General features: G+C 41.3%; 1 protein-coding gene and 1 pseudogene across 2 annotated transcripts in view; one reads left to right on the top strand and one right to left on the bottom strand.

The window, feature by feature from the left end:
• Nucleotides 1-17,679, bottom strand: part of LOC144685874 (protein FAM13B-like) — a 176,334-nt gene that overhangs the window by 32,587 nt on the left and 126,068 nt on the right. For both annotated transcript variants that reach the window (XM_078550870.1, XM_078550871.1), the window contains 4 exons: nucleotides 15,239-15,455; nucleotides 13,598-13,736; nucleotides 8,994-9,075; nucleotides 1,204-1,433 (listed from right to left, as the gene is read on the bottom strand). In XM_078550870.1, the coding sequence (XP_078406996.1) occupies nucleotides 1,204-1,433; nucleotides 8,994-9,075; nucleotides 13,598-13,736; nucleotides 15,239-15,455 (668 nt within the window). The remainder of the gene's footprint in view (nucleotides 1-1,203; nucleotides 1,434-8,993; nucleotides 9,076-13,597; nucleotides 13,737-15,238; nucleotides 15,456-17,679) is intronic.
• On the top strand, nucleotides 6,618-7,049 carry LOC144686102 (large ribosomal subunit protein eL43 pseudogene; annotated as a pseudogene).

The following is a 17,679-nucleotide window of genomic DNA, read 5'->3' as shown; positions in this document are numbered from 1 at the left end:
AACCAACATTCGCCCGCCCATCAACCAACATTCGCCCGCCCACCAACCAACATTCGCCCGCCCACCAACCAACATTCGCCCGCCCAACCAACATTCGCCCGCCCACCAACCAACATTCGCCCGCCCACCAACCAACATTCGCCCGCCCACCAACCAACATTCGCCCGCCCACCAACCAACATTCGCCCGCCCACCAACCAACATTCGCCCGCCCACCAACCAACATTCGCCCGCCCGCTCGCTCACCAACCAACATTCACCCGCCCACTCGCTCACCAACCAACATTCACCCGCCCACTCGCTCACCAACCAACATTCACCCGCCCACTCGCTCACCAACCAACGTTCACCCGCCCACTCGCTCACCAACCAACGTTCACCCGCCCACTCGCTCACCAACCAACGTTCACCCGCCCACTCGCTCACCAACCAACGTTCACCCGCCCACTCGCTCACCAACCAACGTTCACCCGCCCACTCGCTCACCAACTAACGTTCACCCACCTACTCGCTCACCAACCAACGTTCACCCGCCCACTCACTCACCAACCAACGTCCACCCGCCCACTCACTCACCAACACTCATCCATTCACTAACATTCAAACTGGACATTGAGACTTGCAATACAGCAGCTGGTGCCATAAAAGGGGGAAGTGCTCTGTCTTCCCCTTGACTGAGCTCCCCCAATGATGCTGTGCTCCGCATTTCTGGAAAAGCCAGGCTCAGAAGGTCGTGGAAGAAATGCGGAGTAACATTGAGTTGGGGGAATTTACAAAAGCAGCGGCAATCAGATGATGATTGCAGCTCCTCGGAAGATCCGCACCATTAAATTTAAGGGCATTTTCATAATGCAACAGTGTATCGTGTGTACTATTTAGTTCTCAGTCCCCTACATGAGACAGGAAGGAACTACCAAGCATATTACAAGGAAGCTTCTATACATTTAAGCTATTATATTCAGCTTAGCCTTAAATCGCTAAAGAAGCTACACAATTTCAAGAGTAGGCTCATTACAAAATGCTCAGTTACAACTTTGCGGCTTGTACTCCACATTTAATCTATCAAAACAACACAACTTCAAAGCAGACTTTTAAAAAAGCAGTTAAAATAATTACAAGAAAAAGGAACAAGTGAGATTCATACTTATTGTTCTACTAGATCACCCAAATTATGCAGACAAAAGGTTACTATTCTAATAATACCTTAATATCCTCTGGCCAGTCTTCCTCTGCTCGTTTCTCTTTAAGTCTTTTTAGGATCGTTTCTAATGTTGCTTCCTTAGATGGCTTTTTCTCCTTCTCAAATGTTTCTTTTGATACATCTCTTTGCTCATGTTCCAAACAGGAACCAAAGCTCTTTGGAAGAGTATTGCTGCGTGGCCTTATTACAGGTAGAATTTCCAAGTCATTTTCTGAAGTTTTATGTTTTGCTTCTGTTATGAAAGTACAAACAAAAACTCAAGTAGTTACTGTTTATATATATGCAGCCATTATTCAAATCACATCAAGTTCCAATTTATAGTGGCTGCTGTATCACCTTGAATGCAGTGCATTAAGAATCTTGTACTTTGAATATTAACTATTACAAACTTTAATCATGTAACCTTTGCTGTGGATGAGAATTGGCAATCCAGTTGGGCTCGTAAAGTTTTTTTTAAACTTTTTTACAGTTTAACTGGTTTCGCTGTAGATGTGACCATGTTGATTTTATAAAACTTCATGCTTTGAACAATAAATACGCTGTATGTAATGTGGCTCTCATCTAAAATGGGATAACAGTTTTTAAAAATGTCTTCTTTTACAGGATGTGGGCATTGCTGGCTAGGCCTGCATTTATTCCCCATCCCTAACTGTCCTTCAGAAGACAGTGGTGAGCTGCATTCTTGAACCACTGCAGTTCATGTGGCATAGGGACACTCAGTGCTGTTGAGGAAGGGAGTTTCAGGATTTTGACCCAGCAACAGTGAAGGAGCAGCAATATAGTTCCAAATCAGGACGGTGTGTGGCTTGGAGGGGAAGTTGCAGGTGGTGTTCCCACGCATCTGCTGCCCTTGTCCTTCTAGGTGATAGAGGTCATGAGTTTGAAAGATGCTTCTGATGGAGCCTTGGTGAGATGCTACAGTGCATTGTGTAGATGGTACACACTGCTGCATCAGTGGTGGAGGGAGTGAATGTTTGTGGATGGAGTGCCAATCAAGCAGGCTGCTTTGTCCTGGGTTGTGTTGAGCTTCTTGATTATTGTTGGAGCTGCACTCATCCAGGTAAGTGGAGAGTATTCGTTCACACTCCTGACTTGTACCTTGTAGATAGTGGACAGGCTTTGGGGAGATGAGTTACTCGCTGCAGAATTCCCAGCCTCTGGCCTGCTCTTCTAGCCACAGTATTTATATGGCTGGACCAGTTCAGTTTCTGGTCAATAGTAAACCCCAGGATGTTGATAGTGCGGGATTCAGAGATGGTAATGCCACTGAATGTCAAGGGGAGATGGTTGGATTCTCTCTTGTAGGAGATGGTCATTGCCTGGCACTTGCGTGGCACGAATGTTACTTGCCACTAGTCAGCCCAAGGATGGATATTGTCCAGGTCTTGCTGCATAAGGGCACAGGCTGTTTCAGTATCAGAGGAGTCACGAATGTTGCTGAACATTGTGCAATCAGCGAACATGCCCACTTCTGACCTTATTATGGAGGGAAGTTCACTGATGAAGCAGTTGAAGATGTTCCAGCCTAGGACACTGCCCTGAGGAACGCTTGTGGTGATGTCCTGGGACTGAGATGATTCACCATCAACAACCACAACTATCCTGCTTTGTGCTAGATATGATTCCAACCAGTGGAGCAGTTTCCCCCTTATTCCTTATTAAACTGGCTCCTGTTTTACTAGGCCTCCTTGATGCCACACTCGGTCAAATGCTGCCTTGATGTCAAGGACAGTCACTCTCATCTCTTGAGTTCAGCTCTTTTGCCCCTGTTTGACCCACTGCTGCCATGAGATCATGAGCTGAGTAGCCCTTGTGGAACCTAAACTAAATTTCAGTGAGCAGGTAATTGCTAAGTGCCGTTTGATAGCGCCGTCAATGACACCTTCCAACACTGACGACCGAGAGCAGACTGATGGGGCAGTAATTTGCCAGGTTTGTTTGTCCTGCTTTTTGTGGACAAGACAAAACTGGGCAGTTTTCCGCATGGCCAGAACAACAGCATGTTGTAGCTGTACTGGAACAGCTTGGCTGGGTGTGCGGCTAGTACTAGAGCATAAGTCTTCAGTACTATTGCTGAAATGTTATCAGGTTCCACAGAGTTTGCAGTATCCAATGCCTTCAGCCATTTCTTGATATCACGTGGAGTAAATTGAATTGGTTGAAGACTGGCATTTTTGATGCTGGAGACCTCAGGAGGCCGAAATGGATCATCCACTCAGCACTCCTGGCTGAAGGTGGCTGCAAATGCTTCAACCTTGTCTTTTGCACTGATATGCTGTGCTTCCCACATCACTGAAGATGGGGATATTTGTGGAGCCTCCTCTTCCATTTAGTTATTTAATTGTCCACTACCATGCACAACTGGATATGGTAGGAATGTAGAGCCTGGATTTGATCCGTTGATCGTGCGTTCACTTTGTTCTGTCTATTGCATGCTGCTTCTGCTGTTTGGCACGTAAGTAGTCCTGTGTTGTAGCTTCACCAGGTTGATATCTCATTTTTAGGTATGCCTGGTGCTGCTCCTGATATGCCTTCCTACATTCTTCATTGAACCCAGGGTTGATCTCCTAGCTTGATGGTAGATTGGGAAATATGCCAGGTAATGAAGTTTCAGATTGTGGTTGTATACACTGTGCTACTGATGGCGTGCAGCGCCTCATGGACGCTCAGTTTTGAGTTGCTAGATCTGTTCAAAATCTGTCCCATTTAGAATGGTGGTTTGCCACACAACACGATGGAATATATCCTCAATATGAAGATGGGATTTTTCTTCCACAAGTAAGGTGGAGATACCTTGTTTCTTGATATCATGTGGAGTGAATCAAATTGGTTGAAGATTGGCATTTTTGATGCTGGAGACCTCAGGAGGCTGAGATGGATCATCCACTCCGCACTTCTGGCTGAAGATTGTTGCAAATGCTTCAGCCTTACCTTTTGCACTGATGTGCTGGGCTCCCCCATTGAGGATGGGGATATTTGTGGAGCCACGTCCTCCAGTGTGTTGTTTAATCGTTCAACACCAATCACGACTGGATGTGGTAGGACTGCAGAACTTAGATCTGATCCGTTGGCTGTGAAATCATTTAGCTCTATCACTTTTTACTTATGTTGTTTGGCACACAAGTAGTTCTGTGTAGTAACTTCAGGCTGACACCTCATTTTTAAGTATGTCTGGTGCTACTCACGGCATGCCCTCCTGAACTCTTCATTGAACCAGGGCTGATCCCCTGGCTTGGTGCTAATTGTAGAGTGGGGTATATGCCAGGCCATAAGGTTACAGATTGTGGTTCAGTACAATTCTGATGCTGCCGATGGCCCACAGCACCTCATGGTTGCCCAGTCGAGTTGCTAAATCTGTTCGAAATCGATCCCATTTAACACTGTGGTATTGCCACACAAAAGGATTGAGGATATCTCAATGTGAGGACGGGATTTCGGCTCCACAAGTAAGGTGGATAATACATTAAATCTGCAAGTCTTAAATAGAAAGACAGTTGCCAGGGAGAGGAATGGAGCTTGTGGCATAGACTAAAGGCAATGGTTTTCCAAAATTTAGTTGGAGGAAATTTCTGGATGTCAGACAAGCAGTGTGACAATTTGAGAGAAAGTGGAGGGGTCGAGAGAGGTGTTGGTGAGGTAAAGCTGTATGTTGTCAGTATTTTGTTTCTTTATTCTTTCATGGGATGTGGGCTTCACTGGCAAGGCCAGCATTTGCTGCCCATCCCTAAATGCCCTCGAACTGATTGGCATGCTCGGCCGTTTCAGAGAGCAGTTAAAATTCAACCACATTTCTCTGGGTCTGGAGTCACATGTCGGCCAGACTAGGTAAGGATGGCAGATTTCCTTCCCTCAAGGAAATGAGTGAACCAGGTGTGTTTTTACAACAATGGTCACCAATACAGAGACCATCTTCCAATCCCAGATTTTATTAATCGAATTTAAATTTCACCAGCTGCTGTGGTGGGATTTGAGCCCCTGTACCCAGAGCATTAGCCTGAGCTTCTGGATTAATAGTCCAGTGACATTACCATCTCCCCTTTGCTTACACATGGAATGCCAAGGGGCAGCATCTACTTGAAAAATGCTAGTAGTCCAAGAATAGATAATTGCTGGGATTATGGTTATAGCTGCTTATTAGCTTTCTTGACCATGGAGAAGCCCTTATTATTTAAATTTAAAAATTTTTAAGCAAAGCTGTGCAAGAGGGAGGAATTGAAGTCTTGCACACTTCACTCCTGCACCTCTTTTATCCCTTAACTGTCGAGTGTTCATTCCTTCTCCCTCTTACCTTAAAGATTTATGCTTCCACACCAGTCCCTCCTACTGCACCTTCCTCAACTTGTGCTTTCCTACCACATTTTATACTTTCTACCCTGAATGTTTCTCCCTCCCTCCAAAATATTACTAGGCTCAAGAATCCCTTCTGGTCCCACAACACAGAGTACCCATCGCCCAAATAATGTCAAAACCTAGGGCTTTTTCCATTATTCCTAAACCCATGAACCATTTCTCCATGCCACACCCACAATGTCCCGCTAATGCTATTTACCTGACCAGGATTTCAGCATCCACCCCTGGTCTCCCTGTATATTCTAACCTTTAAGGAAAGTAGGATATTAACAATATAAGTAAAGGATATAATCATTAAGGCCACTTATTATGGGTTTTCACAGAAAGAGAGCTTTTAAGTTGGTTCCCCAGAGTCCCACTATAGAACATTATGCAACAAAAATGGCATTAGGGGTCACTGGTTACAATGAATCAGTGACCCTGATAATATATTGTGCATTATATGGCATAATGATTGTATAGTAAAACAGCAGATCCTCTGACTCACCATTAGTAATACCATGGTAGACATTAGTTATATAAAATTTATGTTGCTTGACATATCTGTTACATACTGAATGCCACACATTAGATGCAAAGCAGGAGACACCCATTAATGAGGTACCTGAAATTTACAATCATCCGCTCTGAAAATTCCTTCTTCCCTACAATTGCTTGTATCCCTCACTGCCCATATTTCCCTACCCCATTCTAACCCAACTTCATTCTGTACCCTCCCTTTTAAAACAACTAATATCACTCTTCAAAATACTTAGCCTTAATCTCTATACCCCAGCAAGCTACTGCTCCATGTCTTGCCTCCTTTTTATCCCAAACTCTTGGAAGTGTTGCCGCCTCTCAATTCCACGCCCATCTTTCCAACAAGAAAATTTGCCTAATATCCTGTTTTGGGTGTATCAAAATATCCTCCAGCTAAAATTCTGTATTCATGCCACCAATTTCACCCCTCTTCTGGCAATTTCTGGGGCTGACCCAATCTTCATAATCTCAGTGTCCTATATGCTCTATCACGAGCTTCATCTGCTTCTATCTCCATAAAAGAGCCAGTCTCCGCCTCTCCCTCAGTATGAATGCTGCTGAAACTGCCATTCACGTTTCTGTTATCTCCAAGTGCAACAATTCTAATGTGGTTCCAACCAACTTTCCATTCACAACACTAAGTTTCAGTTCATCAAAAACAAGTGTGGCGAAGCGCACCAAGGTGGGGATTGTGGGGAAATATGGAACCCGTTATGGAGCTTCACTCCATAAGATGGTGAAAAATATTGAGATCAGCCAACATGTCAAATACACCTGCTCCTTCTATGGGAAAACAAAGTTGAAGCCGAGGGCAGTTGGTATCTGGCATCGTGGATCTTGCATGAAAACAGTGGCCGGAGGAGCTTGGGTCCACAACACCATCTCCACCGTTACAGTAAAGTCTGCAATTCGCCATCTGCGAGAGCGGAAGGATCAGTGAGCACTGGCGGTGGAGTCTGACACTTTCCAGAAGCTTATGTGCCCTTAAACTTGTTAATAAAACGTTAAATGAAAAGGGAAAAAAACCTTTGCTGCCCGTATCCATACAGGCGAACATACGAATTAGGAGGAGGAGGCCAGTCGATCCTTCAAGCCTGCTGTGCCATTCAATAAGATCATGGCTGATCTGATCATAGCCTCAACTCCACATTCCTACCTACTCCTAGTAACCTTAGCTTCTCGACTAACAAGGTAGTCAATCTACCTCTGCCTTAAAAAATATTCATTGACCCTGCATCCACTGCTTTCTGGGAGAACAGGGCTCCAAAATCTCATGACCCTCTGAAAAATTCCTCCTCATCTCAGTCTTAACTGGGATACCCCTTATTTTTAATCTATGTCCCCTAGTTCTGGTCTCTCTCACAAGGGGAAACATCCTTTCAGTATCCACCCTGTCCAGTCTCCTCAGGATCTTGTGTTTCAATAAGATCACCTTTCATTCTTCTGAGCTCCAAAGGGTAAAGGCGTGGTCTGCCCAGTCCTCATAAGATAACACCCCCATCCCAGGTATCAATCAAGTCAACCTTTTCAGAACTGCTTCTAATGCATTTATTTCTTTTCTTAAATAAGGAGACCAAAACTGTACACAGTACTCCAGCTGTGGTCTCACCAATGCCCAGTACAACTGTAGCAAAACATTCCTACTTATATATTTCATTTGTCTTGCAATAAATGACAACATTCTACTGGCCTCCCAAATCACTTGTTGTACTACACACTAACTTTTTGCAATGCATGTATCAGGACACCCAAATTCCTCTGTACCCAAGTTCAGCAATCTCTCTCTATTTAAATAATCACTGCTTTTCAATTTTTACTGCCAAAGTGGACAAGTTCACATTTCCCCATTTTATACTTCATCTGCTAAATTTTTGCCCACTCACTTAGCCTATCTAAATCCCTTTGCAGGCTCCTTATATCCTCTTCACAACTTACTTTCCTACCTACCTTTGTGTCATTGGCAAATTTAGCAACCATACATTCGGTTCCTTCATCCAAGTAATTGGGAAGTCGAGGCCCCAGCACTGATCCCTATGGCACTCCACTCATCTCATCTTGCCAACCAGAAAATGACCTAATTATGCCTAATTTCTCTCGTTTCCTGTTAGCTAACCAATCCTCTATGCATGCTAATATGTTATCCCCTACACCATGCACTTTTATTTTGCATAGTAACCTTTGATGTGGCACCTTGTCAAATGCCTCCTGGAAATCTAAGTACTGCATATCCACAGGTTTCCCTTTATTGCTTGCTAATGTTGCTTTTGGTTTAAAATAAAAATGCTTACAAGATATAGTGTTAAGTTAATAGCACTTGTTCTTTTTCTTTTGCCAGTAAAAGTTTTTTTCCTTTAAAACCTGAAATCTTGTGCGGGCTTTTCAGTTAATACCTGGGAATTCAAATTTCTTCTTAAAAGTTACCAGTCTTTACCAAGGTCTGAACAGCAGATCCATTAATAGAAAAAGTATGGCCACACCTGACAGCAGAGTGTCTTAAAACTACTGGGGTTTGTCTTAGCATCAAATGAACTATAAACAACACTGGTTAGATGAGTGAGTTGAAGTGCTCAGACCAACCAGCTGTGTTTTATATTTCAGAGACTTAAAAAAGGCATAGCCTTTATAGCAAAATATTTGAACAACACTTATGGAAAGGAATGAGCCAGAAGAGCTATGTGTCATTTTGTTGTAGTGACATCACAAGAGACTCCAATCATTAAATCTGACAATTTATGTATTGTGTTACGTGCTTGTGACTATAAAAAAAATTGTCAAACACATTTTCATGAAAATGGTCTGCCTTTCAAATTTCCAGCTTGCCGTTTTCAACTTCACATCTATAATGGAGATATTAACTTGCAAAGTTACAAGTACATACAACAAACATGATTCATTGCAAACTTAGAAAAAAATAGGTTGTTACCTTTTAACTGCTTGCGTAATCTGACCAGTTCATTCATCCACTTCAAAACCTTTGGGTTTGACACTTTGTCACTGTGGGATGGCTAAAAAAAGAAACATGTTTTAACATTAAATGCAGCATCAACACACAAAATTCGTGACATGTCACTTTGGAAATTATGGCTGTTGTAACTTCAAGTAGTTAATTGGTTATTTTGCCTTTTATGATTGTTATCAAAACTTATTTAAATAGTATCGTACTGCATTGACAAACTTCCCTTTTCTATGAAAGTAAATGAGAAAAGGATATAATTCATCTAAAAAGCTAGTTCTCCTGTGGCATTGGTCACACAAAAACATCAATTAAATTTTGACTTTTCAGATTATTTTTGATTTTGCTCAAATTTTTTGTGTTTTATTTAAATACTTAATGCGTATAATACAATTAGTTTATTTTTTAAATGTCAGCCTTGGCTCAGTAGCAGCATTCTCATCTGAAACAGAATTCAGTTCAAGATCCATTTATAGACTTGACTACATAATCTAGGCTGTCACTTCAACTTAGTCCCATGAGAGGTGCTGCTTTTCAGACAAGGATTGAACCACAGGCCCGATTTTTCTGATGTGGGTGAAAAAAGTAAAGGAGCTTTCTCTCAGTATCTTGGCCAACATTTGGACCTCATAACACAACCAGAACAAATTATCTGGTCATTCTCTCAATGCTGTTTGTGGAACCTTGTCCCCAAATCAGCCTGCTACATTTTTCTGCATTATAACAGTTATTAAACTATAAAAAGTACTTAATTACCAAATGCAATATGAGATCTGCTTTTACAAGCTATTTTGGCTAATTCCACATCCAATTTTAAAAGACTTGGTTTATTTCAAATTGTTGTGTCACTGACTTTTTGTTGTACAACACTGCTACATATACTTTTACATAAAAAACAACTTGTAAGTCCAAAACTTTTCAGAGGTGTTATCAAAAAAAAAGGTGAGCCATAGGCCTTGGGGGAGCAGGGGAAGCATGTTGATGGGAAGGTGGGGTGGAGAAAATGATAAAAAGATTAGCCAAAGTCAAGAGCAGAGGGGCATGAAGGTGTTTTGGAAGTTAATTCCAAATATGGGGCCTAGGTGGTTGAAAGATGTCTTTTAAATCAATGGTGGGATGAACTTTACTCAAAACCCTTCATTCAACTCTGAATATATGCTGCAAACTTCCAAGACTTCAAGCTACATTTAAGATATAGTCATCCTCTTGACCAGCTTTCTGTGCCATCCTAACTCAGTCCTTTCCTCTTTCCTTTTGATTTCTCCAAATATCAAGAGCCTCAAAAAATTGAGATCTCACAGAGGAACAGAATTCTCCACATGTTCCATCCCTCCCCAACATCAGCTCAGACATTGGCACAACGCATGGGTTAGAGCAAGGTAGAGTCGTCTGCATGTAGTGTGCTCACTCCGAGCACAAGTGGCAGCAGTAGGTGCTCATGATGCATAGTTTGAGAGAGCTCATTGATGAGCTACTTTCCCAACTCAGCTGATGAGGATATAGATGAGGATTATAGGGGCCAGCCATGAAAAGAAAACTGCAGGCCTCACACTAGCAGTTGCACTAGGTATTGGAAGGCCTGCTCAAGAGTTTCAGCACTGTGGCTGAGACTGGAATATGGAGGAGTCCACTTCAAGTCTGCACGCCATCTCAAAGGCATTAGCTCTCTGCAGTCTATAATGGAGTGTGCAACCACTGTGGCAAACATCTAGCTCATGATTCATGTGTTTTAAAATATAACTTTCAGTTTTAGAAATTAAAGTTTTAACTGCAGAAAAATGGGGGATCTGGTTAAGAAACTGATAATCAACCCTGATGTAAATGCAATTCAAACAAGCTTGGAATTTATTACACATAAAGAGTTGGGGCATGTGGACTTAAGAGCTCAACGGTTAGAAAGTTAAGATCATAAACAGCAGGAAGCTTGCTCTTAGCTTCGTAATGGTGCCAGTAGGTCTGGGAAGCATTGTCCCGTCTTTGTTAGAAACATAGGTTATTCATGTGGTTTCCCAGAACTAAGGAAAGCCTTGGAATTAAAAAGTAGCTAATTTGCATTGCTACATGGGAACACGCCATGTGTGTCACAGTGCCATGGAGATGGGTGGAGCTTAGTGAAATTTTTGTTTTGAGATCATCTCTGTGAATTCAGTTAGTGGATAGTCAGCAGGCAAGACTGGTTGGCGTTTGGAAAGCAGCTAAGAGACTATGTCAACTTTGGGTGTTATGTAGCTTGTAGCTCCTTAGATTCAGAGATAAAGCCAGACCTACACCTGAAGTAGAGTAAATGTTAGATCTATCATCCATGATGCAGCCTATGATGGGGAACTAGTATTCAGTATAAGACAAAGCTGTAAGGGGAAAAACGGCTGGAAGATGAAGTTGAAGGAAGAAATCTACAGTAATCCTTTCAGTGAAAGGCAGTTAATCTAGCTGCAGTTGGAGTTCTTGAAGTCATCAGTTTGCAGTTTGAAACCACAGGAACGGGCTATTGGAAACCAAGGATGTTTTCTGATGTTTTAAGCCATTGCATACGAGTCACAGGGAGGCCCATGCTTGAGCTGTGGAATCCAGAGTTGTGAGATTTTAAAGGAAAGTTGGAGCGTCAGTTCGACAAAATCTAATGGAAGGAACCCCTTTAAATTTTGTTCCTTGGAGAACAGCTGAAACACTGAAGAGAAACCAGAATGAATTCCATAGAGCTGAGATATACCTCTTGTGGTGATCCTATGAAAAGTGAATGAAGCTTCAAGATTTCATGAGATAAGGAAATTCTTGGGGCGAAGAAAGAAGTAGTTTATAACATAAGTCTTTAGAAGCCATAGTGTTAGGTTAGTGGTGCTTGCTTTGTTTAAATTCTCTTTATAAACACAATAAAGTTATTTTTTGTTAAAAACATGAAACCTTGTGGTGTAGTTCTGCCAGTTAATTGCTGAGTGTTTGGATTTCTTCTTTAAATGTTAGTGGATCCTAACAGCTTTATAACATCACCTAATGCAAAATATCGCCAGTACTTTTCTAACCCTTGTATTTGTGTATGCCAAATTTATATTGTCTCATGTAATTTACACATGCAACTTTGCTAAAGCTATTCAAGTTCTCCAGCCTTCCATTCACAACAGTTTCATCTAACTTAAGGCTTATGTGCATCAGCCTACTCCACTCCACCATCTGTAACACAGCCTTCGCCTGTCTTGCACCTATACTCTCGAATTTCCTCCAAAATTCTTTACTGCCTCTCTACTTTTCCATCCTCTGCATTTAAGCGCTTCCTGAAACTCATTTCTGACCAAGCCTCCAGTCATCGTTCATTAATCCCCATATGGGCTTTTCTGCTCTTCCTCTATGAAACACTTAAAGACACTTTTCAACATTAAAGGCAACATGTAGTGCAAATTATTCTTGGGGATATGTCGATCATTAGGATAGTGCTTCCAAAATGGTTTCATCCTGTAATTGCATCCTCCCTGGGTAGCTTTTCAGGGGAATAAAGAAAGGGCAGACTTTCATTCATATAGCACCTTTCAGGACCTTGGGATATCCCAAAGCACTTTGTAGCCAATTAAGTATATTGAAGTGTAGTCCACTGTTGCATCATAGGAAATGCACAGTTTGCACAGAGCAAGCTCTGACAAACAGCATCTTATGATGGCTAGGTAATCTGGGTTTCTTTTTATGGAGTTTGATTGAGGGATAAATATTGGTCAGGACACCAGGCCCATAATTACTGCAAGGCAAGTTTACATAGGCAGCTCCCATTATAACTGTAAACATAGCAACCCAGGATTCAACTGGATATACCTTTCCTACAGGTTAGGGGCATAACCAACCACATCTATGAACTCAGAGGTATTTCCACTCATTTTATGAGTGGTGAACTTTGTTTCTCCCAAGAATTCCAAACAAACTGAGGAATGAATTCTTAACACCACACTTCCAACAACTTTGGTATTTAAAGTATAACACCTCTTTTTCCATTATGAACTTCTCAGATAGATAAACAGCATCTGGATTTTTAAACATTTAGGAAACAAAATTAATACTGCATACGACGACATTTCTTTTGCTTTGTGAAATCTTTAACAGTATTTTATTTCTCTTCCAAGCTATTACAATTAGCCAGAAGTCTTTCACACCACTTTTCCCGCTCGACAGAACTCTTCCCCACATGGCAGCACTAAAGTTTTATCAATTGCAAAAACCAATGTAGTTGGACATGTAGTGGGCTACATGAAAGCTCTGGGATTCACTAGAATCCCTCAACAATCTTTCAAGGATGGGTGTATGCTTTCAACTGTCACTAAAAAGAAACACATCATGTATTTCTCATTACTGTGTGCCAATAAAAATTAGCAGGAAATTCTGCATAACCCAAGGCAGCCAGCATATTCACTCAAAGTTAATTTTGTTGTTACATTTGCAGTAAAGGCTAAACATGCAATATATTTAAAGCAATGAATAAGTGAAATCTGCCAGCAATTATACCTTGAATTACAGTGTTTACCTTCAGTGGCAACCAATTATGCCAACTAACACACAAAAGGTTTTCATGGAATACATACTTTCAAATAGCTTACCTTATACTTCCTCTCCTTTTCAAACTGTTCTTCGAATAACTTTATTTTCTTTTTGATGTTCTGAACTTTTTTAGTCAGCTGCAGTTGAGCCTGCTCTTCTTTTTCATCATCTTTGGAATCAAATGATGATCTTCGTGGTCTTGAAATACAATTACAACAATTAACAAGGAAAGAAAATGAAACTTTGCAAAACTAGAAAGAGACATCATTTTCTAAAATCTCTTACTGGGTGGCTTATAAACGAGTTTGTCTTTAAAATGATAGGGGAAAAAATGTAAATTGCTGCTAAAAAAAAGTTAATAACATGGTTTACGAAACATTTTCTAATGCACCACACTTACTAAACACCATGTTAAAAAAGGACAGGGCTAGCAATTTTAACAGTTGAACCAATTAGACTAGGTTATTCAAAAGCGAGCGTTCATACTGGATGGCAACAGGGATAGTACAATTGGCCTCAATGCACCTGGAGCTAAGGAGATGAAATTGACTTGACACCCTGATTTCTATTCAGTTGAAGTGCATGTGTAAACAAGAATGTGTAAATAAGGACCCCACAATTAAACAACCCATCAAAACTTACTGTCATGGTTCTCACATAAGTTAGTTACTGAGAAAAAAAAAGTACTATCATTCATGAAACCTTAACCCATATCTCTGCTTAATACGTGGTCAGTGCCAACAATTCAGGTGAATCAGCAATGGGGCCACTACAAATGGACTCAAAGGGCTGGATTTTCCCAGTTCCATTGCAATCCCGACATCAGCCTCAATTTCAGGTCGGAAACCTGGAGGTGGCCATGGTGGATGTCGGGTCATGATCTTTTCAAAGGCAACTAATTAAGCCACCACCTCCTGGAGCCCCATCCAACTAAGGACAATGGGCAGACCTTGGAAGTGGCAGTGCTCCACCAGAGATGGACACTGCCGAGGCAGGCAGGAGACTGTGAGGGCCTCTCAAAATGGAGACACTTTCGGCAGTAATAGTAAAAATTAAAAATAACATGATTACAGCTATCAGGCCATCATTGTGGAGAACCAACCCCTGGAACGAGTGAGAGGTAATGTCCATGCACCCCACACACAACCCAACCCAACCCCTGCCCCCCGCAAAGGATGCCATCACCAATTAAATGATGGGCTCCACCCTCAGCAGAGGAGCCCGTCCACCGTCAAGAAGATCCCGGCATACCATCACCTTCCACCCAGTCAGTCCATTAATGGGCCAAATTGGCTACCTGTCACTGTTGGATGGGTAGCCTCTGGCCCGTTGACCCCGCCTCCGACAAGACCACCCCAGGGTAGGAACACATCAGCTGTTGAATATGATATGGTATTTTACAATTTTGTCCTACCTCCTAACTCTCATCCACAAGACTGGAAAGATTCAGAGCAATGTCTTAGTTTTTGACAGGAGGAGCAAGGGAGAGAAAATAAATGTTTAATTCTGATGGTCCTTCAGTGACACACTGGAAAATGTGACATCAAGAACTGAATTACTCAGTTGTGATTACCCTACAGTTGTATGGCATTTTCAGTGTCTCAAAGAACTGGAATAATTTAACAGAATTGGCACCTTGAACGAGGGGAGAATGTGGAAAATAAAAAAAGGCCTCAGTAGAACACTACAACTTATCATACCTAAAGGAGGAAAGCCCTTTCAATGAAGAGTTTATTGAATCAGACTCATGTATAAAGCGTTGACTGTGACCAAAATTAAGGTAACGACGGCATAACATGGGTGGTGGGTCCTCTTCAAGGGGATGACTAATCAGTCTGCCTGCCTGTGGTGAGAGTTGTGCCTCTCCTAATTCATGCTCATATTCATCCTGCCATGATTTAAATGCAGGAACAGGATCTACATGGAACAAAAGAAAACAAGCGGTCAGATAATGCTTAAACAAATTCAAAATTAGTTAAACACTATTGTAGCACTTCAGTAGAAACCAATCAATAGATTTCAAAACATTAGAAATTCCAACAAGACTTTGTTCCGTTTTTATTAGAGTACGAGTTATCACACGAGTCGAGTTCTTTCAGTATTAAAAAAGTATGGTTCCTCTATCTTGCCAAAAATAGTCCATGGGGGAAAAAAAGAGGGTGGGGGCTGGTGGTGGTTGGGTAGGAAGGCTGGGTTAGCAACATACTCTTCAAAATAAAAATACATTTTCCATTACAATTGGCTATTCTTCAAAAAAGGGCAAGCATTCGTAAAAAAGTTTCAATTATTTTATTTATTCCAAAGATTTCTCAGAAGAAATCTAGAATGTGTGATCTATACTTAAAATGAAAATGTTAGTTCTCCATTATTTGAAATGCTATGTTGCCACAGTGTAGTGCAAGCAGCACTAAAATGGGTTTTGAAGATAGGTCACTACCCAAACCATTGGTCTGATATTTCCTCTTTTCAAATACAAACTGTTGTGTAGTTGCAGCATTTTGTATTTTGTTTCAGGTTTCTGACATTTGCACCTTTTCATTTATTTACACCAGTCAATAGCTGCTCTACCATTTTGATGCATCAACTCCATTCAAGGCATCACATTGAGCAGAGATGCATATATTTCTAAGCAGTGACCCCTGGATTTTGGTCAAACAGAGAAATCCAGGCTAATTATTCCATTTCAAAGCCCTTGTTGAGACTAACTGTTGTGTCTCCTCACCCCATCTTGGCTTGGACCAGATAATTCAGCACAGAGCTGCGATACATCATCTGCATGACTCAGCTATTCAATTATATGAATTAGGAGCCATTGAGAAGCTTCAGTTTTGTTCCTCCCTAGATATAAAAGTGACCACTTGAGGTGGTGCAGTGTCAAAACAGTGGAAAAGCCAATTTAACATTCCTGCGCTAAGTTTATGACTTGGCCAAGCTATCGTGGAGTGATCCTAAGCACAGGGTGGATGTTTTCTTACAATGCAGAAGAAAAAAGCAGCAAAAGGTTTGCTACTGTTATGAACTTATGAATGGCCAGTTCAAAGTAATCATTTGGCAGCAAGTCACAAATTCCTCAGTCATTATGTGACCAAACAGAAAGCAGAAGGAATCATACCATTGCTATAAAATACTTGCTTTAATTTAAAGCTTGAAAGTGATTTACTCATTAACTCAGAAAAAATGTTTTTTTCAAAAAGCCAGTCATCAAACACATGCCATTTATTTACAACCCTTACTATGTAAAAAAAATGTTTGAGAGTACCTAAAAAAAACTATTTGAATATTATACTTCAATCAGTGGATTCCTTTATATTTTACCCAAGGTATTAACTTTATTTTTTTCTGTACTAAAATACAACCTCTTCCAATTAATTTTAGCTCTGGATCCATGCAAGAAATGTACATTCCTACAAGTGTGTGTGGGGGATGGGGCTGTTCTCTTCTCTCAGCTTTCCTTCCTAGTAAGCAGATTAATCAACGACAGTGGAACAAACACCAGCACATTCCTATCAGTAGTTTTTCCACTCCAATCCTCCAATGTTTGGTATTTAAATGGAAACTCTCACAACTGACTTCAGTCCTGGCTGCCACTGGAGATTTCAAACCCCTTCTCTGGCGGAAGAAATGCCTGGCAGTTAAATACAAGAGCTAGGAAGAGAGAATAAAAATTGACAGCAACCATGATCAGAATCATAGAAGTTTGAAACACAAGACGCTATTCAGCTCATCGTGTCCGTACCAGTTCGTAAGTAGCCATCCAGCCCAATTCCACTTTCCAACTCATGGGCTGTAGCCCTGAAGGTTACAACACTTCAGGTGCATATCTAAGTATAGAATTAACTGTTCCTTCAGTGATGTGACATTTAGCATCTTAAAAATGTCTTTATTAACAATGGAAAGGTAACATTTCCGATGGAGCTAAAACACACTAAAAGAATTATAGTTACGTAGCGCTGTTAACATAATAAAATGTCCCAAGGTACTTCGCAGGAGCATTATAAAACACAATATGACACCAAGCCACTCAGGAGACATCAGGTTAGATTATCAACAACTTGGTCAAGAGGTAGGTCTTAAGGAGTGTCTTAAAGGAGGAAAGTGAGGTAAAGAGGTGTGGGGAGGGAATTCCAGAGCTTAGGGCTCA

This window comes from Cetorhinus maximus, chromosome 10 (assembly GCF_964194155.1).
Source record: "Cetorhinus maximus chromosome 10, sCetMax3.hap1.1, whole genome shotgun sequence".
NCBI classification, from domain to species: Eukaryota; Metazoa; Chordata; class Chondrichthyes; order Lamniformes; family Cetorhinidae; genus Cetorhinus; species Cetorhinus maximus.
Note: the sequence above shows the minus strand (reverse complement) of the source record. Positions and strands in the feature narration are given on the sequence as shown.